At 41.8% G+C, this 27,972-nt stretch overlaps 1 protein-coding gene across 2 annotated transcripts in view; it reads left to right on the forward strand.

Annotated features, from left to right (window-relative positions):
* The window catches only part of LOC113405086 (ecto-NOX disulfide-thiol exchanger 1), a 487,391-nt gene that overhangs the window by 339,728 nt on the left and 119,691 nt on the right, over positions 1 to 27,972 (forward strand). For both annotated transcript variants that reach the window (XM_026654602.1, XM_026654624.1), the window contains 3 exons: positions 2,186 to 2,359; positions 4,736 to 4,942; positions 12,237 to 12,470. In XM_026654602.1, the coding sequence (XP_026510387.1) occupies positions 2,186 to 2,359; positions 4,736 to 4,942; positions 12,237 to 12,470 (615 nt within the window). The remainder of the gene's footprint in view (positions 1 to 2,185; positions 2,360 to 4,735; positions 4,943 to 12,236; positions 12,471 to 27,972) is intronic.

Below are 27,972 nucleotides of genomic sequence, written 5' to 3' on the forward strand. Positions count from 1 at the left end.
AAGCCCCTGAGAGATGCATTAGCAGCATGGAGAACTTTGCCTGATTCCTTGCATCTTTCAGAATGTGTTGGTCCTGCTGTGGATGCTGCATATAGTTACCTATCTGGGTGTGACATGATAGAAGGTATCGCATTCAGTACTATGCAATGTTACTTTTTGTTTGTGATGGAACTATCCAGGCACTTCTGGTAGCAAGTTGTAAGGATGGGCTTCTATCCACCGCAGGCTGCCTTTGGGAGATCATGGCCTGCTGTGACTGTCAGCAGTGTGACTTTTAAAAATGCAAGTGAGAAAATTAGAATCGCCTAAGGATTCGTGTGAATTGCATCCCGTCCTTTCACCTCTGCGTTTATCTCACAGCACTCCCGAAACATGAATGTTTAATATGGCAGCCACTGCCTCCCATGAAATAAATGGCAGCTGTGGAGTTTCAAAGCATAATCTGGAAGCAATGTACATGCCTCTATATTAAAAAAAAAAAGAAAGAAAAAGGGAAAAAATTCACACCCAGAGCAAATCCTTTTTCATAAGCCCACTTATTAGAAAAAAGTAATGTAATATCATGTGCTTTCATTAATACTAGTCTTCAATAAGCCTAAAGCAAATTCTTGCTTGCTGTGCGCTTGCTATAAAACAGAATGGCTTGAAAGCAGAACATAGTCAGTGTTGGGGCAATCGGGAGTGTGCAGCGGAACTAGAGAGTATTTCTACTGGCATAGCAGTTCTCAGCCAGAGCATTTTGACCTTTGGTTTTTTGTTATGTAAATTTGGTAAAAGAGGATTACTGGTATTTCAGCAAATAATAATACAGAGATCATATTTAGCACTTTGCAGTGTGCTTTACACCTACAAAGTGCTAAACACACTTGAGTTAATCTTTGCAGGTAGGGAAGTGTTATTATACTTGCTTTATAGCTGCAGAGCAGTTAGTACACTTGCCCAGGGCCACACAGCATATCAGTGCCGGACCGAGGATTACAATTGAGGATTTCCAGGTTCTTGGGTCTATGCGTGGACCAATCATCATGCTGCCTCATAACAAGGTGTAGTTCAAGTTTGCCAATTTGTGCTCTCAAAAAAAGACAGTTTCTCTCTTTGTCCAAAGCACACTCCCAAGCTGCTGAACTAACTCCTGACTTTGCATGCATCATTAAATACTTCGCAATTGCTATCCAGTAAGCTCTGCAGAAAACCTGTGGACAACCCAAGTAACTCACTTTTCTTTTAAATGATTGATGACATCAAATAGCAGCAGTGTTGTGCCAACAAAGAGATCGCTCTCTCAAAATATTTTATTTATTGTGCCTCAAGAAACCAAAAAACACGTTTCTAACAAATGAGAATTTAAAAAATTGACTTCGTGTTCATCTAAAACATCTGCTTATTCTAATTCAGGATGCCACAGGTTTGGTGCTATAAAATCCAACTAAATTTCAGATTTAAACAATATGTATGTAATGTTTGGCAAAGAGATGTATGAAGGGTGTATGAAAACCAAATATGCATTTCATTTGAATTTACTTAAGGGAACTATAAATATGTATTTAATAATAGGTGTGTTTAAGAGAATTTACTAAACCAGCTAAATACCAGCTTGAGAATAAGTTAATTCTCAGCTTCAAACAAGACCTTATTAGGTGCAGTACCAACTTTAGTTTCCAAGAAAAAAACATTTGGAATTTTTGTCAGGCCAGACTTATATAAAACACACTTAGAAGTGGAGCTTTTTCCATGGTGTTCATAAATCAAGGTCTCTTATGTGAGAAGACTAAGTTTTGTTAAAACTGACAATTAGATATAGAGGGCATATCAGTGTTAAATGATATTCTTCCCACATTCTGGGTCAGAAGGCAGTGTAAACATCACACTGGCATTATAAAACAGAAAATTGCATTCTAGATAATAACAGAGCTTCATGGTGCATGGTTTTACACGTTAATGTGCTGTGTTGCACTCAGTCATATTAATATTTTAAATGATATAACATTTCCTCCTTTATGCATAGTTTTAATTTGTTTTCAGTGGGCTGGATGGCTGAAATGCAGCCTTTTTTTTTTTCTTTTTCCTTTTTTTATCCAGTGATACCTAGAAAAAAAGCCTAGAGCAAAACGGTTTGTGCAGGAAAATGGAAACAAGAAGTAGTTTCAAGATTTATAAGCCAAGGTTTTATGTGATGTATTTACAGATTCAATCTGTGTGCCAGGCTTTGATCCAAGCCTCAGCATGATGACTGGAATAACTCCAATTAACCCGATGATACCAGGCATGGGGTTAGTACCGCCGCCACCACCAACAGATGTGCCTGTAGTCAAAGAAATAATTCACTGCAAAAGCTGTACACTCTTCCCTCCAAACCCAAGTAAGTGGATCTGATGAAAGAATGCTTGTCAATCTTGTTTTCTTTATATTTTGCATAAAATGTTTTTAGGTGCCAAACAGTATTTGAGCACATTTTCTTTATAAATACAAAAGGAACCACAGTGGCATGTATGCAAGAAATAGAACTGATTTAATAAAGTTAATAATTTTTGGATATGGGCTGGTAACTAAAATGTTTCCAACCAAATTGTGTGTAAGTGTTGCGTGTATGCAGTGTGGTAGAATATTAGAACATGTTCATTCATCTTTACAAATACAAGGGCAAACATAGGAATACATTGTATAAGAAAAGAAAGTGGATTAATCTAACAAAGCTGAAGGAGACTGGAAGTCTCACTTAGTTTTAATAAGCCATTCCCCTCTGTATTTCTTTTTCATTTCTATGTCACTCATTCAAATCCAGCACAAGTCAGTAGCGATGGAAAATTGTCACTGTTTGATGGTTATTCACTGGCCCTTATGAACTGTGTGGTTCTCTTAGTCTAGTTCCCATGATCAGGTGTCCACATCACAAAAACAGCACACAGATGAGGCACCATTGTTGACAGTCTGAGAAGAACAGGAGTACTTGTGGCACCTTAGAGACTAACAAATTTATTAGAGCATAAGCTTTCGTGGGCTACAAGTGGGTTGTAGCCCACGAAAGCTTATGCTCTAATAAATTTGTTAGTCTCTAAGGTGCCACAAGTACTCCTGTTCTTTTTGCGGATACAGACTAACACGGCTGCTACTCTGAAACCAGTCTGAGAAGAGAGACTTCAGTGAGAATGAGCATGAAGACTCACCTATTGCCTCACCCCCTAGAGGGGTTCCCTCTGAGTTGTGGGGAAGGTGGGTTGGTAAGGAGATACTGGGAAGCTTACACAACGGTCATCCACTGTGTACCTCTTCTGGGGTAGACTTTGCAAAGTGCCCACTGGCTGTAGTAAGTGGTGATGAGCTGAGCTGCCCGCAGAGAACACTTGGGAACTCCCCAGGGCACAGAAGGAATGTCACGGCATACGGCATAGTCACCCCAGGCTGGTGGCCAAATCTGGGGCTTGACATGTAGAGAGGGCAAATCTACAGCTCCATCTCCCTGCCCTTTTAAAGCACCATATTTGCCCTGGGAAGCAGTCCCTATGCTCCCTTGAGTGCAGGGACTGGAATCTTGCATGGGCTGTGCAAATGAAAGATGGACTCTTCCCACTGAGCAAGGCAGAATCTTGTGACTAAATCAAAGGACTTCAGTTCCTAGGGTCATCAGTTGGTGCCTTTCACCAGCACCATGGGAAAAAAAGAAAGCGAGGCAAACAGAATTTTGCTCTGTGTTTGTACTGTACCTAGCCCATTGTTTAAGCAAACAGACTGGGTTTCAAAAACAATTAAAAGACTAACCTCACTCACTGTATTTAAGTGCCAAATAACTAATTCATATTAATCAATGTTGGCTTGTAACTGTTTTTCCCCCCCAGAAAAGTGCTCTAGTAATCTACATATAAACGAGGTGAAACATTATGACAATGTACACTCTATCTTTTATATAGCCTCCAAAAATTTAAGTTTGCTCATTTAAATGTAAATGATAATTTTTTTTTTAAAGTCACTTCATCCTGTGGTGTTTCACAGCCAAATGAGTATTCTGTGTGCTGTTAGGTTATCCTTCCCTTGCTCTAGCCTCTGTTCTATTATCTGGCAACAAGACAAAGTAGATAACCGGCAGAGGGTTTTCATCATGTTGTCATTTCATCGTGTTTCCCACTCTGTTTTGCTGTTTGCTATGCTTCTGTATTACAAAAGAGAAATGAAATTATGCTAAGACTGGGTAACATCTTCAAACCTGAGTGCCTGAAGTTAGGCTCCCGTGTCCATATGCAGGCACCTAAACAAATGTGGCCTGATTTTCATCACCCATCGATTTGAGTTGGTGTTGTGTAAAAAATTAGAGATGACGAGCCAGGGTGGCTGAGTTCAGACCCAGCTCAGATTTATACTAGAGTTTAGGGTTTGTGTCTGAGGTCATGTCAGCACTAAGGTTCCTCTCATCCAAAATATCACAGACTTTTCTTGTTGGATTTCAATTGAATCCAAGTAGGAAAATAGACCCCTTTGGGTTCTGGATCTGACCTGGACAGCAAATCATAATGGCAAGGATTTGACTCTGAAACCATCAATCAAAATTGGAAATAGTGCCAATTCAGGGATCCAGTTTTGGCCAGTCCCTAAAATATTTAATTGTCCCTGACCCCAACCCCCTCCCAAATAAATTGCTATTCAGAATAATTTTTAGTGCATAAAATTGATTATTGGGATGATTGGGATGAATGGTTAAAAAGACAAAGCCTTGTGTTCCAGTGTGATTTATGTTTTTACGTAGATCTTCCACCACCTTCCACGAGAGAGAGACCTCCTGGGTGTAAGACTGTGTTTGTTGGCGGTTTACCAGAAAATGCTACTGAGGAAATTATTCAGGAAGTCTTTGAGCAGTGTGGAGATATTACAGCCATTCGGAAAAGCAAGAAGAATTTTTGTCACATTCGTTTTGCAGAGGAGTTCATGGTTGATAAAGCCATTTACCTTTCTGGTACTTCACATTCTTTAATGGATTTTCTGTGCTTCTCATTTGTATTTTATGATGCTAATGTGTGCTTATTTTCTTAGCCTTTATCTGAGCGAGTGTTGCTTGAGCTCAGCAGCTTTGGCTAGGAATGGCAATGGTGTAATTCCACATTTTCCTGTGCTCACCAAGATTAGTGTGTGATTCTGTGAATTTTACCTACCCCGGAGCAATTTCCCACCATCCCTGACAATTATTTTCGGTTTTATGCAGGTTTATATGGTTTTTATTCATTCGTTGGGGTGGGGAGGGGGGGAGTGGAGGGCCCTGGGCCAGGATTGCTGCAATACTTCAGTGCCAGTTTCTGTGACAAGCTCTGGAAGTTTCACTGGCATATTTTTATGCATTCTGCAGTGTGGCCTGAAAGGATTCTACCTTCATAAGCACATTATAGGTCTGATTCTGATACCCATACACATACAGAGTAAGACCTTTCTCCACAAAAAGTCCCATTGACTTTGATGGGAATATCTGTTCAATAAAGTACTACTCCTCATGAGAAAATCTGACCTAGTATAGTGTTGGGGATGTCCCTTAAGATCTCAACCAACTACCATTTTTTAAAACAAAAATCAAGTTTCATGCCTTTAAACTTGGGTGAATGTTAAATTGTGACATGGAAAAACCTCATTTACAAAGAGGCAGCCACTCTTTCTTTTAAAAAAAAGTATTATTATTATTATTATTATTTATTTATTATTATTTTCAATTCCCTGTCTTTGGAGCTCGGGGAGGTGAAATCATTTTTTAAGGACATTTTAAAAGCTAGATCAGAATCAAAGTCCAGCTAGTTCAGTATCCTGTCTCTGACAGTGACTGACACCAGATCCTTCAGAGGATGGTTACAGGAATCCTGAGGAGGCAGATATGAGATAACTTGACCCCAAAGAAAGTTTCCTTCTGACCCCTAATAGTCAGAGATTGCCTTAAATGCTGAAACATGAGGTCTGCTGATTATTATCTATGCAATGTATTACTTCCAATTTTGCCAGTTTCTTTCTGATAATATACTAAAGTTAGGGGACAATCAGGAAAGAGAGCAGCGGTGGAAGTTAAACTCCCTTTCTGCTCCCCTTCCTCCTCATTCTGTGCAGGTTTATTTCCAAGCTCCCATGACTTTCTCCTTCCTGACTCTCCCCTTCATTCTTCATTCCATCCTTCCCCCTCCCTCTTTCTTCACTCTTCCTTTTCACTGCTGCTTGCACTCTCCTCTTTACTCTCCCACCTCTGCTTTCTTCTGTTTTCCTTTCCTCCCTATCTCCATATTTTTCTCTCTCCTTATCTTCCTCTTTCTTCGTTCCTTTTGTTCCTCTGGCGGAGACTTTTTACCTAGTGTCTCCAGCCACACTAAAGAAGGGACAGTGGGTTGGGAGTGAGGGATACAGAAAAAGAAACAGGTGAGCATTGCTGCCATAATCAGCTAACTTGTGCTGTCAGCCCTGATTTCCATGGAATTCTGCAGTAAACTCAGGGCCTTGACTGTTTTCCAGCACTGCAGAGAACACAGATCATGCACTAGAGGCAGGTTTTAATTGTACTGAATGACTGTGTTTTTCTAACTGATCTTTATAGTGTTTTGAAACATAATGCATTTGGAAATGGTAGAAGAAAAACATACAGTTAAAGCAATTTCCCAAGCCTATAATATACAAAAGAGACCTACAAATAGAAGGTATAATTTATTATAACTTCACTATACTTGTTATATGAGGGAAAACCATGCCTTTGATAATGATGAGTTAGTCTGTCTAATCGGTTTTATCTGTCTATCCAATCTAATCTAATCTATCTAGGTATTTATCCCATGCTTAGTTCCATAGTACCTTATGCAATTATAAAATCCATTAAGCAGTCTAATGGCTAGTTCTTTCCCTTCTAACTCCAAATGGATGTTTGGGGGGTTGGGAGGAGGCATTATGTTGGGTTTTGATTGCAGTACTGCTAAGCTGGAGACGCGTACATTCTGCTCTGAAGGTTGTGCAGTTCGCTGCCATTCTGATCTGTTATGGAAGTGAATTCCAAATAGCCATGACCAGCTGATGAGAAAGTTCTGCTTCCTGCCCTCATATGTTTCACCCTCATGACTGGGATAGTTCCATAGCTCGTGAAACTCTAAGCAGTCATGGATACAAAGAGCGGGACAATATCTTAGGTTGCCAGTGCCCGGCCCTGTGGAGAACTTTCAAGATTATGGGCAAAACCTTGAATATGATTTATATCTGCTAAGGTGTCCCAGTTTCTGCCCAGTGCTGAGTATCCAGGCAATGTATAATGTCATTTTTAAGCCCCCACTCAATGCTCATGCCCCTAGGCCCTCTCTTTTGGACGTCCGAGTCTAGGTGTGTCTCTCCCTGTATTCAGGGCATTCACTGGTCAGCTCCCTGTTCAGTTACACCCAATCACAAAAGGTAAGTCTTGGAGCATATACTAGATGTGGAACATGGAAAGGCTGGTTTTTATTTTTACAGCATAGTAATTGATTTTTCCTGGTGCTGCTCTTTTAAAGTTAGGCTCCTGGTGAGTGACCAAAATTCCTTCCTCTGTTTGTGTGTGAGAAACAGAGATTTAAAATGACACATCCTGCATGCAGTTAATGCTAGCTGCTGTTCCAAGCACCTAGGTGGGAAGATGTTGTGTGAGTGAAATTCATTGCTCTTCCAGGAGGAGGTCTGAAAAGGGTGTGGGGGGTGCTATTATCTGTTCAAATACCTTTGAACACTGTTAAGAGCATAAAATAATGGAAGATAGCAGGCGTTCAGACTTCTCTACAACTCACCGCTGCCATGCTGCTGACTGACTTGCAGGGGGCTCTGTAAACAAAGCAGAGTCTGACAGACACACACACACACCACCCAGTGTATGGTCATGCCAGCCACACACCTATCTGAGTTTATATCAATCCAGGTAGTGCTGAGGCCATTGTACTGTCCCAATAGTCCATTTAAGGACTGCTGAAGTGCCTAGATTGACTGTGCCTAAAGAGGGCTGCTGTGATATTTTGAAACAGTGGGACTAGTTTTGACATTATGACATGGATGCTCACGAAAACCCTTAGGCTGGTTGGCCAGTGCAGCCAGAGTGGCCGAACAGTCAATCTGATTTTCAGTCATTCATGGATGCACTCAAAACTGGCCGCCCTAAAGAGGTCTTTTGAAAATTCTCTTGTGAAGGACACCAAATCTAGGAGTGAAACGCAGATATTCCTGGCTCCCTGTGCTGTGCTCAAACTGCACCTTCCTCTCTACACCTTTCTCTCTATCTGCTCCCAAAAGACAGGGCTGCTCTGATAAAATTCAGCTTCCCAATCGCACACTCCAGGTTTTCGTTGGATTAGGGTGAAACCACCTTTATACCAGCCCTCCCACTTCGCTCCTTTGTCATTGTGAATGGGCAGAGTTTGGACATATGTAAGAATCTTACTCTCTGAAAGGCTCCAAGAGCAAGACTCTTACACATTTCAATACCCTATCTGCTCATAACAACAGAGGAGACAAGTAGAGCAGAGGGGGTGCATTCACAAGGTCATACAGAGTGAAAAACACAACACAGCTGGGAAATCTAATTTTAGGCTCATGACCCTGGGTACTTCGGCAGTGTCCCTCAGACATGACTAATAAGGTTCTTTGGGTTTACAAAATTAGTTAGTTGAGAAATACATGCTGGGAGTCAATTGATTTGTCTGACATTTGTCATGGTTACAGAGCTAGCTGCACCACAGACCTCTTCTTATGCCTCTCTGAGTGCACCACCCACTGGTAGAAGGCCTCAGACCTCTACCTCCCTGGAGTGAACTCACACCATTCTCCCACTCGCAGATCAGGTCCTTGGTTACAGCAGCCAGGGAGTCCTTACCCCCAACAGGTCTGAGTGGGTTCGAGTACCTGTGGTTCTTCCATTCGATATCTTGTGGCCAGTGGAGAATACAGTGACACCAAATGGCTTTCTTAAACTAAAGTATTGTTTAATCTTAACTGTGGGAAAATGGAAAAGTATAGGAGAAGAGTTTAAAACAGTAACAATCTGTACATGTTTATCTTTCCTAAATGCTTAGGCAGGCCTATCTTACCCCAGTCTCCTAATCTCTGGGCTCTGGGTGTCAGTTTGTTCTCCAACAGTCTCTCTCTGCCCTGTCCTTGTGGGCTGTTCTTTGTTCCAGGTTTCCTGTGGTTGCAAGCTGGAACCCCTCTCCCCTTTTGCCAATCTAGACTTGGTGTTAGAGGTAAAACTTCAAAGCAAATATCACCTTCATTGTCTCTTAAGTATCTGAAGCCATTGTCCCCTTTTCTGCATATGTGCAGTCAACCTCTGTTTTAACTAACCCTTTTTAATCTATACAATAACCCCCTTAACAACAATCAGATAGAACGTATTATAGCCCTAAGTTAGAAGTGCACTCAGTGTGTCACAGCATTCACCCCTCGCCGTTCAAAGCCCAGGTTTGCCCTTCCCCTTACAAAGCCCAAAGGCTGCGTTGGAACCCTGTGGTATCCAGGAGGGACAGGATCAAACCTGCTCAAGGCACAGGCAGGCAGTGGCTGCGGTTCAAGTTTATGGGAGGAAAAACAGCTTCTGCCTTTTCATGCGCCGTACACAGGAGTCCCCAGTCATTGGGTCTTCATAAATGCATCGAGACAGATTAATAGAGTGACTTACTTTAGGGACAGCCTTACCAGAGCCAGCGTGGAGTTCAGCTACCCAGCATGCAAAGGATCCAGAGGCCCCTATTGGGCTGTTCCCCTCGTACCCTCATGAGCAGGGCTATTACAAGGGTGGGCATAGTGGGATTTGTGCAATCCTTCTGCAAAGTGGTGGATTCTACCTATTTTTCAGTGTCTCCTGTGATTGTATGCACTGTTTACAGCTTTCTGCACTCGCTAAAATTTCCCCTGAAGCACTGGTTAAGAACTAGGAGGATTATTTTAAGATTTTCTTTCAGTCAGTAATGTATAACTTGAGAAAGGATTGTGATGGTTCTCGGGGTATCCAGGGCTTTGAGTCATCTTGTTACCTCCTACCTTTAGCCAGAGGGAATCTTGCCTGTGGTGACTGGGGCTACGTCTACACTCCGGGGGGATTGATTTCAGATACGCAAATTCAGCTACGGGAATAGCGTAGCTGAATTCGACATATCTGATCCGACTTACCCCACTGTGAGGACGGCGCTTACTCCTACCTGGGCTGGTGGAGTACGCGCGTCGATTTGGGGATCGATTATCGCGTCCCGACGAGACGCGATATATCGATCCCCGAGAGATCGATTTCTACCCGCCGATCCGGGCGGGTAGTGAAGACCAGCCCTGGGTGTTAGCTCCATAACACTACCTGCTTTTCAGCCTCTCGAGCATTCCCCTCTGGGCTATACCAGACCTGAGAAGTGCAGCCCATTTCCTGAGTCCCCTTGTTTTATCCAGCCCCTGCCACTGGCTGCTCACAGAAATCCCAGATCCTCTGCCCCCACAGGAGCAATGTGGCCCAGTTTACCAGTTTTACCCTAAATCATAGGCGCTGACTCTGTGGGTGGCTCTGTGGGAGGCGCTGACTCCTTCCCCACCTCCTCCCCTGAGCACGCCGCGTCCCCGCTCCTCCCCTACCTCCCAGCGCTTCCCACCCAGCTGCCACCAAACAGCTGTTTGGCCACTCCGGGAGGGAGGGGCAGGAGCGGGAACATGGCACGCAATGTTCCTTTTTACCTTCAAGTTGTCTTTGATGGTTTTCCATGAATTTTCTGAGATGGGGCAAGATGAACAATACATTACATAATTGGCCAGCCAGGGAGAGGTGACAACTCCCCAGCCACCTTGAATGGGCCATTACCCCAGGACATAAGATCCCCTGGTGACTCACTTTCACTCCAAGACCTTAAGGGCAAAAATTTTAGTACAGTCATATTATTCCATAAATATTACCCATACACACATCTCTCACAATGATCACAAGTATTGATAAGTTACAAGCTTTCAATAACAACAAGGAGTCCGGTGGCACCTTAAAGACTAACAGATTTATTTGGGCATAAGCTTTCGTGGGTAAAAAACCTCATTTCTTCAGGTTTTTTACCCACGAAAGCTTATGCCCAAATAACTCTGTTAGTCTTTAAGGTGCCATCGGACTCCTTGTTGTTTTTATGGATACAGACTAACACGGCTACCCACTGATACTTGACACCATGCAAAGCTTTCAATAGAGACCTCCTATGCAACCCTTCATATATTGATACCATGAAAGTGATGTGTTAGGGGTAGTGAGTTTGTCAGGGCTGAGACAGGAGCTGCTTTATAAAGAGCAGTGAACCCTTTGCCCATTGTCACCAATAGGCATCTGTACACTATCCCAAGGATTCTTAGCAAAATAGGACCTATCCTAACAGCTCAGCTTAAGCTGTTGTGCAGTGTTGTCCCAGTGGATTACCTTTCTTCGTTTAGCCAGAGGTTCCAATGAAAATCAGGGCCCCATTGTGCATGGCCACTATATTAAAGAGCTTACAATCTGTTAGTTTTAGCAGGTGCAGCATTGACCCACCTATGAATACATAAGACCTTACTGAAGGGACATAACAAGCACTTTTTATACATTGTCTACAACAAGATTGCTTCTTCTGATAAACCAGTGTACTCTATTACCATCATTTTCAGACAAAATATTGAGTATAAATGCAGTTCTTCTTAGACTGAATTTGATCATCTATTTATATCTGCTCCCATGCTGTTAGCATATTGTGTTTGTGACTATGAAAGGTCAAAACCTGAGGTCCAGCTTCAATGCAGAGTGTGATGCATTATCCCTGGGGCTGGCAATTTCTATAACACAATTTGCTCATTTATCTCTGGCAGGGATTTTCAAGGCTTTCAATCTTTTGTCCAAATCTTCTGAACCAGAACTATGCCTGATCCAAACACTCCCAGGGTTGGGGGGGTTCAAAATCCAAACCCAGTCTAGCTGCGCAGTTTTGCAAATGACCTCTGTGCTTATAAAGGTTTGGAACCTCAAACTGGAATACCCCAAAGTTTGAGGGTGTTCTAAACCTGGATCCAAATTTCGCTGGGTGAGTCTATCCCATCAGCTCAGCTACTGTGGTGATGTATGCTTTAGAAATATAGAAGGTTGGATGTATATGTAAATGACAATGAAAAGTTTGATATGAGACGGTTGTTAGGAGATCAAGGTGGCTAGATAAAAGCAAATGAACTTTTGATTTTTTTCCCCCACTGCCTAAAATGTATAATTAAATAAAAACTGCAACAGTTCTGCTTGTTGCTTTCAGGTTACCGCATGAGATTAGGATCTAGCACAGACAAAAAGGATTCAGGTCGCCTTCATGTTGATTTTGCTCAGGCAAGAGATGACTTTTATGAATGGGAATGCAAACAAAGAATGCTGGCCAGAGAAGAACGTCATAGGCGCAAAATGGAAGAAGACAGACTACGACCTCCCTCTCCTCCAGCAATAATGCATTATTCTGAACACGAAGCTACTTTGCTGGCTGAAAAATTGAAAGGTAATGGACATTTTTTCCTACTGTATTATATTCTAAGAGCAGAAGCCACCCAGATGTAAGAACACTGATAAAGCAAATCCCATCATAATAGTGCTGCTGATTTCTCTCTAATATGCTCTTTTATTTGCCCTCTTCCTTCATCCCTCTGCTGCTGGTGTTGCCACCATTATAATATGTACATACTTTTCAGTGTGTGTCCCTCTGGCATTTTTATTTTACCAATTTAATTTAAACATTCAGAAGTCTTTGGAATGGTTTTTTTCTGCTTTTTTACATCAAGGTATATAGTACATGAGCAGGGAATCCAACCTAAGCATATGAGATCCACCTTGGGTAAGGGGGGTCTTTCATGTGACATACCGTAATCATCCATCTTGGAGAAGGCACTCTTAATGCCACAATTTCTTACATACATTGTTCACATGTAGGGACCAATTCTACAGCTCTTACTCATGTTGAGTAGTACTGGGCTTACGCTGAATTCAACTACTGAACTACTTACGTGAGTATACTGTTCTGTGTGAGTTCTTAGACTGCTCTCATCACTGAGTGCCTTTCAGTAGTTAATTAAGTGCTGTGACTAATATCTGTCACATGTAGTTCATTCTTACATCCTCTCCCCAGGGGAAGAATAGTGTGTGCTGTGTAGTTGTTTGATTTTTATTTTTGTAGGGTTTTTTGTTTGTTTGTTTGTACATGTGCTGAGTAAGTACTAGTCAAGGTCAGACTTGAAGATTTGGACCCATAATAATTAGTTAACATGTGAATCATGGTAAAGATATAAACATTTTAAAGCAAATGGCTCCTCTCACCTCTTGGTTTGTTTTCCATTAGGCTTCTAGCAACTGGGCTTGGCATCCTTTCCCCAGAGCAGAGGCCAAAAATGTTACCTCTGCAGCGTGCCAGCTCACAAGAAAATATGATTCTTGCCACTGTCTTCTTCCATTGTAACTATTCAGATTAGACTTGGAATATCTTGCTGTCAACACACTGGCATACTGTGCTAACTATGAAACACACATTTGGAAAGCAGGATAAGAATAGCACAGAGTGTGCTCCTGCATCTTTGGAGAGTATTGCAGAGACACACCCTACTGTCTCTGGGAGCATAGTGCTAGCCACACAGATCTGTATCACAGGTGGATCATGGATACAAATCTAGTTCATGTCTGGAATTAAATGCAGATAACTAGGAAATCACAATGATAGGTGGCATGGTTAAAAATCACACACACAAAACAAAGTCAGGCAATGTAAATGGTAAGGTTCCAACAGCATTGTTAAGCATGACAACCTGTGGGCTAGATGGTGTGTGGCCTGCACAAGTGTGGGTGGGGAAGGAGGAGAGCTCACAAGCCTCTCCTCCTTCCATGTCCTTGCAGGACCTCTCCTCTGCTGAACAAGTATCAAACTGCTCCACCTGGGTCAGCTGAAGTAAACACACAGAGTTGGGTTTCATCATTATACTGAAGATATTGATGTCCATGCTCGCTCACTAATCCTTCCCAAGGACTCATAGACACCGTACACAAGAGGGCAGAGGAATAGAATGCTGTGGTACCCCACATGAGAGAGAGCCCCTGGGACAAATAATACATTGGCTAGTACTACCCTGTGACGACTTAAAAACAGAGGAATGGAGCAACACAAGAGAAACATCATCTATCCCTGCTAGAGACCATAGACGCATCACCAGAGCCTCACAATCTATGTATGGTATTGAAAGCAGCTGGCAGAACTAAAATCAGCCTGGATGCTTGATCTTCGTCCAGATCCAAGAGCTGAGCCAGACCAACATAACTACTGCAGTTTCCGTATGGTATCCAGGCTGGAATCAAGGTTAACTGGGACCAAAGAAATCGTAGGCTCAGGATGTTACCAGATTTGCTTTGCCACAATAGTCTTAACAATTTTTCCCCAAAAAGGGAAATTCAAAATGAGTCTGTTGTTAGGGAAGATTGTCCTCCGTGAAAGATGGACTGTTGAGCAGAGATCTCACAATTGCTTTCGTAAGGACAGCTGTTACCATGCCCTCCCAAAGCATGGCACTGACACCATCAATAATAAACCCAGTGCTTCTACACTAACCTTCATCACACAAGGTTTACAACTGCTGCAGCAGCTCCAGAGCCTCACTGAACAATACTGGCTAAAATTCAAGCAAAGAAATTTGACATCTCCCTCCCCCACCTCCCATTCCCCAAGCCCCCACCCTCAGATACTGCTCTGCAACCACAGAGGCAGACCGTTTGGTCTGGATCCAAGCATTTTTCTATCATCAAAGTACCCATGGAAATTCCTGACAACAAAGAAAATCTGACTTGATAACTGAGTGGAGACAACCCGGATTCACCAGGCCGTCCACACACAGCCCAGGCTAGTTTTGCTGCTTACATATTTGTAGATTCTATAATGGAGGTTGCAAAAATCTTTCCTTGTCTTATGCACAACCACAGCATAAGACATCAACAAATCATTGTGCTCTGCCAGACTTGGCATAAAAACTCTGCCTCCATTATTCCAAACATCTTCCCACTCGTTTCATGTGTTGCGGTTTTTTTGGTGTACCATTGACCACTGAGGAAAAAGTCTGGTAAGAGGGTATAAAAGCTACTGTATGATTGGCTGAAGACAAAAGTTCATTGTAAAATCCTATCAGGCAAGGTGATAAAGAGAGCTGTTTGGCTAAATAGTATTCTGTCTCTGTGCCATCTTGAAGTATATTAGTTCCATTAGCCACTGAACTTGGACAGTTAAAACAGATCAGAAGGGGCAACGGTCAGTCTATGACAAGGGTGCCACTTCCACATACACATACACCCCGGTCTTGAAGCCTTGCTTGAACACAAGGTCCAGAAGTTGGCCAGATGCAAGAGTTATCAGAAATCAACCAGGATACTTCCCTGGTAAAGTGGATCTTAGTGGGGTAGGCCTTCATCCAGCAGTGGACTGAAAATGGCTGATTAAAGAAAAACAAAGAGAATTCCCCTATGACATCTTGACCTAACCCAAAAGAATTATCTGCATAGACATCAGTCCCTGTCAGTGACTCTTTCACTACCAGGGGTCGCAGTCAGCTCAATCAGATCATCATGGTTGGTGGAGCAATGGGGTTTTTTGTACAAGTCCCCTCTTAATCCCATCCTGGAACTCACATGCAAAAGAGAGACAGTCAACTAGAATTAGTTTTGGAATGATAGACCACCTACATTTAAGGTCAGGTGCAAATATGATGGCAACGCTACTTCCTGACTCTCCTTTGTTTTATGCTGAACTGAATACCCAGTTGGAGACAACTGTGCCAGCACAGGCTTTGTAGAGTCAGCCAAACAGGTTTCAGTCAGAGGCCTCATCCTTTATTCAGTCATGGTTGTTTGAAACTTTATTAGCCATATAGACAATGTATATGGTCTTGCAGTATGGACCGGCAAGCCTGATCCCGATCATCTGATGCCCACATTCCTGAGAGAAAACTGCAGGCAAAACCAGTGGACCAAAATTGCACATTTCAACCCATGCTCATTATGCTTAAAACTAGATATTATCATGCCTGGTCTTCCTCTGCCAAAACAGAAAAAGGCTCTGAGATCTAAAGGACTCAACTCTTTTTAAGCAGTCTCTTCTCCTCCCCCCGCCCACCCCCCACCTCCCTCCGAGACCTCTCTACCCGTAGCACATAGTCATTTATGACTCTTGGCCATCCTAAGGAATATGAGTAGAATTTTTTTAATGGACCTAATATTTAAAAAAATGCAAATATATACATAAAAATGTTTTTTCTTTCTTTCTTTCTTTCTTTCTTTCTTTCTTTCTTTCTTTCTTTCTTTCTTCTAGCAATGCTGCCTTTTTCTAGGCCCGAGATTAGAGATTATAATTTTGCAATGGCAAGTATGTTCTCATAAAGAACAAATTGCTGCTGCTCATGTTAAGGGTCTAGCCTGCAATGGGAGGAGCAACCTCATCTCCCACTGTGCAAAACATTTAAAACATCAGAATTGCCATATGGAACAGACCAATGGTCCATCTCATCTACTATCCTGTTTCTGACAGTGGTCAATGCCAGATGCTTCTGAGAAAAAGCATAAAACCTCATAATGCACATAATTGTGTATTACTATACCATGAGGGGATATTTCTTCCTGTCCCCAGCTTGTGATCAGTTTATGCTCTGGAACATGAGAATTGATATCCCTTTTACTTCTTAACATAACTAGTGTAACTGAAAAATCCATTTTTCTCCTATAAAACAACTTTCTGTTGCAATGCTACTTGGCAGGCATGCAGGGTATTCAAAATATTTGTTTGCTACATTTTCAATAGAGGCCAGAATTGCCATTTAAGAGACCAGTAGGTGAAAAAGTATTCCTAGAAATGCTCAAGGTGCCCTTCAGAGTATGACTAAGAGATTCTCTTTGAGTCCCTTGTTTTTGTTTATCAAGAAGAGAGTATTTGAGCTGTTTTCAGATACAACCACTAGTTTCACCAGCACCCTTTCACCACTTTAAGATTTAAGCTACCTTCATTGCAAGATGCTTGCCCTATCTGTTTAGCTAGTGCTATGATGAGATTTCAAAGACTGCTGCTGTAACACTGCTCTACAGCCAAAATGCTTCTGAAATAAATGTAGTCAAACTTTACTAATTCTGGGTCACTGAGAACGAAAATGATGCTTAAAATTGTTGATTGGCTCTAGTTTTCAAGATATGCTACTGGGTCAGTATATACGACCCTTGACTTGGGAATGGCGGAGGATAAGTGAGTTATAAAGGGAAGGGATCTCAATTTAAACCAGAAATGACTAAAATACATCTTTGACTGGATCTATGAATAAATCTATGACTGGGTTTGGACAGTACTTGCTTTTTAGGCGAAACAATGAATGATGCAATCTGAAGCTGGTATTGCGTCATACATGATATGAATTACATCATGTTATTCCTAGAAGTCATGGATGATGCAATCATAACGAAGCTTACATCACTCTGCTGAACAAATTGCCCTATATCAGCTCTAGAAATCATACAGTGTCGTGCTCTCTTATTTGTCAGTGTTTGATTTTGCAAAGGGACACATTTCTGTTTAGCCAAAGTGAGCAGAGATGCCTCGTACTTGTGTGAACAGTGCAGATAACTTCTGCTATGTTTGTGGTGAAGTGACTTTTGCATCACAAAAGCGCAGTATAACCACTATGGTTAAGAAAGCCTATCACCTTTATTTTGGCTGCAAAATTGGAGATCGGGACAAGAGGTGGGCCCCACACATATGCTGCAACACTTGTGCAACAAATCTTCGCCAGTGGTTGAACAGGAAAAGGAAATCTATGCCTTTTGCAGTGCCAATGATTTGGAGAGAGCCAACAGAAAATACCAGCAATTGTTACTTCTGCATGGTGCCTCCAGTTGGGAAAGGTGTGTCAAAGAAGAAAAAGTGGACTGTGCATTATCCAAACATTCCATCAGCTATACGCCCAGTACCCCACGGAGAAGGACTGCCGGTTCCTGATGCACCAGAATCATTCTCACTTGATCAGACGAGGAAGAGGAAGAGGATGAAACTTCTGGTCCTGAACCATCAATGTCACAGGACCCACATTTTCTCCCATCCTCCTCCTCTGAACCACACCTCATAACACAAGGTGAACTGAATGACCTTGTCAGGGATTTGGAACTACCCAAGAGTAAGGCAGAGCTGTTGGGCTCCAGACTACAGCAGTGGAATCTCCTGGCAGGTGATGTTAGGGTTTCCATGTTCCGTGACCGTCAAAAAGATCTTGTCCCATTCTTCTTCATGGAAGGTGATCTTGTCGCCTGCAACAACATCGATGGTGTGATGGCAGCTCTCAACATCGTTCACGATCCAGATGAGTGGAGACTGTTCATTGATTCATCGAAGACGAGTCTTAAAGCTGTTTTACTGCATAATGGCAATGTTTTGCCATCAATTCCAGTTGGTCATGCAGTCCATCTGAAGGAAACCTATGACAACATGAAACAACTTTTGAGGTGCATAAACTATGACCAACATCAGTGGCAGCTTTGTGGCTATTTGAAGGTTGTTGCTCTCTTGCTTGGTCTGCAGACTGGATACACAAAGTACTGCTGTTTTCTCTGCGAATGGGATAGTCGTGCAAGAGATTCCCACTACATCAAGAAAGATTGGCCACTCCGACAGTCATTGGAGCCTGGGAGGAAAAGTGTTCAGCATCCACCACTTGTTGAATCAAGGAAGATTTCGTTACCACCCTTACACATCAAGCTGGGTCTGATGAAGAACTTTGTCAAGGCCATTGACAAACACAAGCAGCTTTCAAGTACCTCCGTGGAAAATTTCCAAGGTAAAGTGAAGCTAAGATAAAGGAAGGTGTCTTTGTTGGTCCTCAGATTCGTGAACTTCTTCGAGATGATGCATTTGACTATGCACTGCGTGGCAAGGAAAGGACGGCATGGAAAGCCTTCCAGTTAGTGGCAATAAATTTTCTCGGAAACAACAAGGCAGACAACTACAGGTTGTTGGTGGAAAACCTCCTCAAGGCATGCAAAAGCCTTGGTTGCAACATGTCACTAAAGATACATTTTTTGCACTCTCATCTAGATTTTTTTCCACCGAACTGCGGAGCAGTGAGCGACAAGCATGGCGAGCCATTTCACCAGGACATTGCAACAATGGAGAAACGCTATCAGGGCAAATGGAGCCCATCAATGCTTGCAGACTGTTGCTGGACAGTGACAAGAGATGCTCCATTTAATGAATACAAGAGACAAGCCAAGAAGCGCCGAGTAGACACTGAATAGGACTAAACTATGTACATAATAGTTTTTTGCCTTTTGTTTCATAATAAATTTTATTTATATAACCCTTTTGCTGATTTTTAAAGTGTTACATAAACAGGACAGGTGAAATATTATCATGTAAAGCAACCATAAACGCATGAAAAGACCTAGGTTTACAATTTATGATTAAAACTCTACTATCTACACAATATACATAGACATAAAATGTAAAAACTTAAATATCTTAGAAACAGTAGCCAATCAGTTGTTTTAATTGTATATTTGAATTCAGCACATCAAAATACATAATAAATAGCACATTTTATCTCTGAAGCAGACGACTTCTCAAAAATTGTAGACCAGTGTAATCAATTCTTTTTTGCTTGTATGGGTCTTTGTTGAAAATCAGGGGCTCTCTGCCTTGCTATAAGAAGTTCAGAACAGCTGCAAACACTTTGCCATTACCATTATGCACTCTTGCAAAGACAATATCCAGATTTTTAGTCTAGTCCTGTCACTACTAAGTGTTTGTCCTTTGGTTTATCTGCTCCTATAGCATCTGAAAGAGTAAACTGTTCCATGTTCAAAGATACAGGGTTGGATTGTTCTCTGCAGTACCCTCCCATTTACATGACTCTAACAGTGCAAAGGGGGCATAAACTCAGTGTAATTTACTCCCACTTCAAAGTCCCTTAACATTGCTGTGGCAATGTTAAGAGGCACTAGTGCAAATCAAATTCAGGCTTTTGGACTTCAGGCATGACTTGAGTCAGGGCTGCTGAATCTACACTTTGGTTTTCTGTGCTTGCTCCTCCATGGCATCTACTAATGCCTGTGTGATGGACATATCCCACCTTGTGTCCTATTTTGAGGGGCAAAAGTGGCACTACTCTACTCAAACTGTGTCCACAGTTTATAATCCCAAGATCCTGTCATGTCACTAGAGTTACTGGGTGATTCTACTAAACTGATAAGCAGTGAAGTAGTTAACAATCCTGATAATAAAAGTGACATCTTTAGGCTGTAGAGTTAGCCTATTTTGATGAAAAGGGGCAGGCACCCAGATGGTTCCACAAAAGCAGAGGTATGAGAGGGGGGGTTGTTTGACCTTCATTTCCAGTTCCTATTTATATCAGTTCATATTTGGAATTAGATCCCTTTGGAATAAACATAAGAGCTAGAAAAAATATTTTTAAAATTAAAGTTTAAATTATGCAGAAACTCATGCATCTACCAAGGGAGAGATCCAGTAAAGAGACCACTATGATCCAGCTCAATCAATCACTGTCTCTATTTGCATGCTAGGACAGACAGTGAATAACGTTTTTCTTTTAGAGATCCTCAGAGCTCTGAAAATTCCACTCCCCACTTTCTTTTCCCTGCAAAACCTTTTCCTGCTGGCAGATGAAGGCTGGGCGTTTTTATTTCCACAGATTGCCTGGTGTTAACCAGCACTTGCTTTGATCAGAAGGGATTTCAAAGAGTTTCCTCTCTCTAAGTGCCTATGTTGCCTTCAACACATCTGTCTATCTATCCATCTGGTCAGCTTTTACCATGGCATCTCAGTGCGACATCTAGCATCTGACACATTGCCAACATCTTGTGGCTGGAGAACCTGAGTCTGAGCTCAGGGATCAAATTTGCTGCCACAACACTAATATTGGTGGCTTACACTTTTCCTGCACTGTTCTACATTGATAGTGGCAGTATACAGAGATACTTCTTGCTCTGGTGACAAGTTCATTTGCATCCTTATTTTTTCTTTAGTCCATTGATCACAGTCTGAGCCAACATGGATAGAAGCCATATATACCACAGTAACAGCCTTTGCTAAGGCATTTACTATGTTGGCAATATCTGTCACAAAGAAACCAACTTTAATCTGGTTGTCAGAATGCTGTGTAATGTATGTAGCCCTTTTTCCTGGGTCCAATACATGAAAAGAGCTGAGATTTGAACAAGAGTGAAAGCAGTGGCAGGATTACTAGAATGAAATGGGCATCAAAGTGCTGACATTGATAGACAAGAGGACGAAGAATGTATGCTCATCCATATATCCGAGATAATGATAAAATATCCAGACCTGAGGTGGTTTGATGAAATTTTCAACCCCCTTTCTGAGGCACACTCACACATCCTAGGTAGCAGTCCATGTCTCTGCTGAAATGTGATAACAAGTTGGCAGATAGTTAAGGAAATCATGCATTTCTACATTGGAGTGTGGCTGTAGATCAGAATCCATCATGCGAGGGTATTGGGGATACACTAACATATTTTAGCAAGAACAACAGAAAATTATGTCATCAGATAGTGTATTATGAAAATGTGGCTACCACAACCACTTGTTTGTTGTACCTCTTTCCCCTGGTCTATATCTTTTAGATTTTGAGATCTCAGCACGTTATAGGTGCTACGATAAATAAATAATTAATCATCAATCCTCCCAATCAGATGTATTGTTGCTGCATAAAACGATATGATGATAGATATTTGGGACCAAATTTTCATGCATGCGTATGACTCTTCGTGCAATTTTGTGCCCACAACAATGAAGTCCCAGCTAAAGATAGGCTCAGTATGTTGACCTTCTTTCTTTATGTGGATGCTGCTCTAACAGGTACATTGGAACAAAGCATTTTAATCTGTATGCATGTGACATTTAGGTTCCAAAGTGGAGCTTTGAACACCATGAGATTCCTAATTCAAGCTCATCTGTACCTAATAGTATCATCTTCACAAAACACTTATTTCAAATAGGCCATTTTAAAATACTGCGTCTGTCTTATTTGCTGCAGGTAGTCAAGCAGTCCTACTATCTAATGAAGGCATCTCACCAAATCTCACTATCTGCTTTAAAATATTTTATAGAAAGGGAACGTAAACATCTATAAGACATGAACATTATTCTGTTATTTACCTCCCTTTTAAATGTAGTGTCTTATTCTGAGCACAGCAAAGTAATCCACCTGCTTTTCCATTTTAAAAAAATATATAATTTGCAAAATTCAGAAGTTGCATCTATGCCAGGTACTGTATTATCCCCCTGAAGAGAGAACAGATTGGAAATTTAAATAAATAGATTGCAGTTATAGTAGCATGAACTAACTGGGGACACATCTTCTGCAAGATTCAGGTAACATCAAGCTTGTCAATCTCAGCGCTTGCACATAGTTAGAAGTATAAACAATATTTAATTGCTTGCGAAATAGGATATTTTACTGAGAAGAAATCCACTCTGTTTTCATTATAACTCCATACTTCAAGCTAGACTTTTAAGCCTCGCAGAAGTGGTGCGGTTAGCCAAAGGGGGAACCTAATGAAGTTTAATGTAGTAGAGACCAAAATTAATGCATCAGAAAGGAAGTCAGTTCCGAGCTCCTTCTAATGAAACTGCAGAGTAGTAATGTAGTTGCTACTGAAATAATTTTGAGGCATTTTTTGCATCCTATTCTTAATCATTATATTCCATACAAAGACATATAATAGACAGGTTTCAGCATTTTTATATCAAATCTGTTCACTCACCATTCCTGTGTTTATTTCAGCGTTTTTCCCTTCCTTGTTCCATATGCCATTGGCATCTGTTGTGAGACATACATCTAGCTAGATTTAGGGGTGACCAGCAGGAGCTGTTGTGAGAGCAATGTTGCCTTTTGATAATTAAATTTAGGGTTCATTCAGCTATCAATGGCTGGGTAACCCAATTCCCTGGATGCTCTACTCAGTACACCTAAAATAAATACATTTACTATGAAGTGTATTCTGGGTGTGGTCCTGACTCACATAATCCATATTCCATCAATGTGAATTTTAAAATGTTAATATAACATAGCTGATTAAATGCACAGCACTGCCAAATTACTCAATTATAACTGACTCGGAAATTGCAGTTCAGGATCTAAAAGTTTGTAGTACGACTTTGAGAAATAAGGAGAAAACTCAATAATCTCATAATTACATTTTATTGGAAATAATAGCATCAGCAGAACAAGATAATGAATTTCTGTGTGTAACACAGAACATCCACCTATGGAAGGATCCTCTGTGATTTGAATTTGGAAGAGATTGATTAGACAGTTTGGAATGATTACAGTTGGGATATCTTTTAGTAAATATATTTTTAAATTTTTAGTTTCAGCCACAATATGTTGTTATGTAAAAAGTTTCCTGGATATAATATATAGTTAAGATTATTTAGGAAAAGCTAAGATGGATGATTAATCATTCTTTAAAGTAACCCTTTGGCACTGTGAATTGGGATTCCCTGATGCCAATTTATTATGCAATGCCATAGGGTTTAAAATGCTCTTAATTCCAAAAGGACCAGCCAGATGTGTGAAGTATGACACAGTTATATACGGTATATGGGCAGAAAAAAACAAGAGTTTAGTAAACTTACGACTTAGGTTTCTAAATCAGTGGCATACATTGTCTGCAGGAGAGGAGCTTAAGCCAAGAGGAAAATGGGGCATCAATCAGGCACCAAACGCGGTGTATGATGGGAAGTAAATTATTTCTGGTGCGCGGAGGATGAGGATTGAGTCTGTTGATGAATAGGGTTATTAAACCTCTACCCTAGCCTGACTCACCTGCATAAATCATTTATTTTGACTTTCTTTTATATGGGCTTCAACTATTACATTTTAGAAATATAAATTACAGGTAAATAAATGACCAAGATAACATAACACATCAATGGCAAACCAAGCAAATAAACATGGAGCATACCTCCCTTCCCCATCCGGCCCATTTGGCACATTAAGGCAGGCCCCCAGTGCTTTCTAAGTTATTGGCAGGGTCTTCGGCCGCCTCAGAGCAGCCCAGACTCAGGACACCAAGCTGGATGCCATAGCCCCTTTCCCCTGGGTGCAAGTCCTGTAGTGTGTTTGTTAGAGGTGCAATATAGGTTCTCACCCTAGAATATTAGGGTTGGAAGAGACCTCAGGAGGTCATCTAGTCCAATCCCCTGCTCAAAGCAGGACCAACACCAACTAAATCATCCCAGCCAGGTCTTTGTCAAGCCAGGCCGTAAAAACCTCTAAGGATGGAGATTCCATCACCTCCCTAGGCAACCCATTCCAGTGCTTCACCACCCTCCTAGTGAAATAATATTTCCTAATATCCAACCTAGACCTCCCACATTGCAACTTAAGACCATTGCTTCTTGTTCTGTAATCTGCCACTACTGAGAACAGCCTAGCTCCATCCTCTTTGGAACCCCCCTTCAGGTAGTTGAAGGCTGCTATCAAATCCCCCATCACTCTTCTCTTCTGCAGACTAAATAACCACAGTTCCCTCAGCCTCTCCTCGTAAGTCATGTGCCCCAACCCCCTAATCATTTGCATTGCCCTACGCTGGACTCTCTCCAATTTGTCCACATCCCTTCTGTAGTGGGGAGACCAAAACTGGATGCATTACTCCAGGTGTGGCCTCACCAGTGCCAAATAGAGGGGAATAATCACTTTCCTCGATTTGCTGGCAATGCTCCTACTAATACAGCTCAATATGCCATTGGCCTTCTTGGCAACAAGGGCACACTGCTGACTCATATCCAGTTTCTCGTCCACTGTAATCCCCAGGTCCTTTTCTGCAGAACTGCTGCTTAGCCAGTCGGTACCCAGTCTGTAGCAGTGCATAGGATTCTTCCTTCCTAAGTGCAGGACTTTGCACTTGTCCTTGTTAAACCTCAACAGATTTATTTTGGGCCAATCCTCCAATTTGTCTAGGTCCCTCTGGACCCTATCCCTACCCTCCAGCATATCTACCTCTCCCCCCAGCTTAGTGTCATCTGCGAACTTGCTGAGAATACAGTACTATAAACAGGGCCATCCCTAGCTATTCTGGGGCCCTACGCAACCCCCCCCCCCGCAGGGAGGAGGGGGGCCCAGGCCTCCACGGGAGGGGCTGGCCCCAGGCCTTCGCGGGGAGGGGAGGCAGGGCTGGCTTTGGGGACAGTGGGGAACCACCCCCCAGTGCTCACCGGCGGCGCAGCTGGGGCCGGGCTGCTGAACTTTCTGCCACCGGTGAGTGCAGGCCCGGCCCTGCTTCAGTCCTCGAGGGAGTGGGGGCGGGGCTGGGGTGGAGCAGGGGCGGGAAGAGGCGGGGCTGGGGCGGAGGCCATGGGGAAGAAGCGGAGCAAGGGCTGGAGCAGCACGCAGCTGTGCAGGGCACCAGGAAATTTGGTGCCCCAAATTTCCTGGTGCCCTATGCAGCTGCGTACTTTGCGTATGGGTAAGGACAGCCCTGACTATAAATAAGGAAATGACAGGAACACTAGAGTGTCTGAAAGACTGTCTCCAGCGTGATCAGAGTATCAGTCTGTCACCATAAAATGGGTAAGATTATAAGAACTATGGCCCAGATCCTGCCAATGCTTATTCACAGGCTTAACTTTGCTGAGATGAGTACTCACAAAATTTCAGAACATGCTGGGGCAAATTCTGCCCACAGCTACAACAGCATAAACTGGAGAAACTCCATTCACTGAAAGTAGGATTTTTTTAAGTTTATGCTTCTGCAATAGTTCTTACAGTACCCAGGACTGTGAGTCACCTTGTTACCCGCCTGCCTCCAGCGAAAGGGAGCCTTTCTTCTGGTAGCTGGGTGTCAGCTCCCTGGCACCGCCAGACCTTCAGCCACTCAAACACTCTCCTCTGGGCTTATGCCAGCCTTTCCTTCGCCATGCACATTAATAATAGGTTCACTCTAGTCTCTGAATCCCTTGGAATCATTTCCCCTGTAATATCTAGCCCCTGACACTGGCCACTCACAGAAATTCGAGATCCTCTTCACCCAAAGGTGCAGCATACCCCAATTTACCAGTTTTACCTGAAACCACTGCTCCTATAAACCATACAGCACTTGTGAGCACTTACAATAAAACCAAAGAAGGTTTATTTAAGAAATAATAAAGATTTAACTAGACACAAGAAAGAGTGGTGGAAACAAGTGGTTATAATACACAGCAAAATCATAAAACATGAACCTGAGCCTACACTTATCAATAGTTATGTTTCCTAGTTAATGAAGTAGACTGTTCCCCAAAGTTCAGTCTGTTGCAGAGGTGACTGTTTTTCAAGAGTCAGGATCCAAATATTAATGAAAGCACCCCAGGGGGTTTTCTCAGTGAATGGATCCAGAGTGCCTTTCCCTACATTCTGTTATATTGAAACAACCCTTTGTTTCTATTCACAGGCAGTATAAACTCCTGCGTTCTTATAGAGCTTCTCTTCTACCTTTAAGTGGTTTCGATTGTTTGTCCTTGTCTCTGATGGCTTTCCATTGACTGTTCTGGAATGCGTCAAGAGAGACAATCAACTCTTGCATTACCTCGCCAACTGACTAAGGAGGGGTGTCAATTCCCTCTTGCTAAATAGTTCATCATCAAGAAACGTTACGTCCTGGTGACTAATTTCTATTCCAAATCCGTTATTCCATAAATATTGTCCATATTTACGTCTCACAATGATTATGAGTCTTGACAAAGTCATGAGTTTTCTTAGATACATTACATGTTACTCTTATGGATAAATATCCTGTAAGATGTGTTTAGTGTAGTGAGTTTGTCAAGTCTGACGAGAGAGCTGTTTGCAAAGAACAGGGGATCCACTGCCAATGGGTGTCTGTATCACAGCCTCTCGTATCCTATTTTGAGGCAACCCCAGCAGTAGCTGGTGGAGGTTTATGGGTTGTTTAGAGCTGATCAAAAAATAGAAGAAAGGTTTAAAAATGTTCATCAACAATTGTTTCTCATTTTTCATATAAATATTGCTTGTGGAAATTTTCTAGTCAGCTCTGGGGAATCATTTTCCTTTCTTTATTTTTCCTATCATATCGCTTTTGAGCTAGGATATAAGTGCCAACTATTTTCACCTGACATAAAAAGAATTTTAAAATATCTTATCTCTGGAGACATGAATGATAGTGTCCAGAAAAAGACACCTAAACATTTCTAGCAATTGACACCAGGCTAGCTGTCATCAGAAGACTGATAGCATTTAAAAGATACACATCACTACTTTCAATACAACTAAAAGCCCAGCAGACTGTGCATAAGTACCGTGTAGGTTTGTGTAATTGATGTACTGTCGTCAGAGGCATAATTTGTCTAAATGCACTTTAACTTTGGAGACTGCATTTAAGTGCAAGAAAATACTTCAATATATGGTACATTTTAATGGAACGATTATATAAAGAAACATACCTAAGAGCATGTATTTAAACAGTGCTCTGTATTTTTATTGCTGTACCTCTGAGGTTATACCTGTGAACAGAATTAGTTTCTGTCTAAACGAATGGCTTTAAAAAGACTGCCACCCAAACCCTGTTTAAATTAGATTCTCTTGTTTTTGTGTTCTCTGGTAGAGAAAACTTTCTACTGAATAAGAATTTATATCAGGTATTGAAAGGTGGTTCTCCAAGTGAACTGGGGATTGCTCAGAAAGAGTTACACTGTGTTCTGGATGAAGAAAATTAATTAAATTAGAGTTGCAAGTTGTCAGTAACTGGGTAGTGGAATCATGGATTTAAAAAGTTAGGAGTGAAGATGAAATTAGGAATTTTTGAACCTGTAACTAATATCAGAGGGGTAGCCGTGTTAGTTTGGATCTGTAAAAAGCAACAGAGGGTCCTGTGGCACCTTTAAGACTAACAGATGTATTGGAGCATAAGCTTTCGTGGGTGAATACCCACTTCGTCAGACGCATGTGACATGCATGTGACATGCGTCTGAC

Source organism: Terrapene carolina, unplaced genomic scaffold (assembly GCF_002925995.2).
Source record: "Terrapene carolina triunguis isolate 2854851 unplaced genomic scaffold, T_m_triunguis-2.0 Scaffold18, whole genome shotgun sequence".
Lineage (NCBI taxonomy): Eukaryota > Metazoa > Chordata > Testudines > Emydidae > Terrapene > Terrapene triunguis.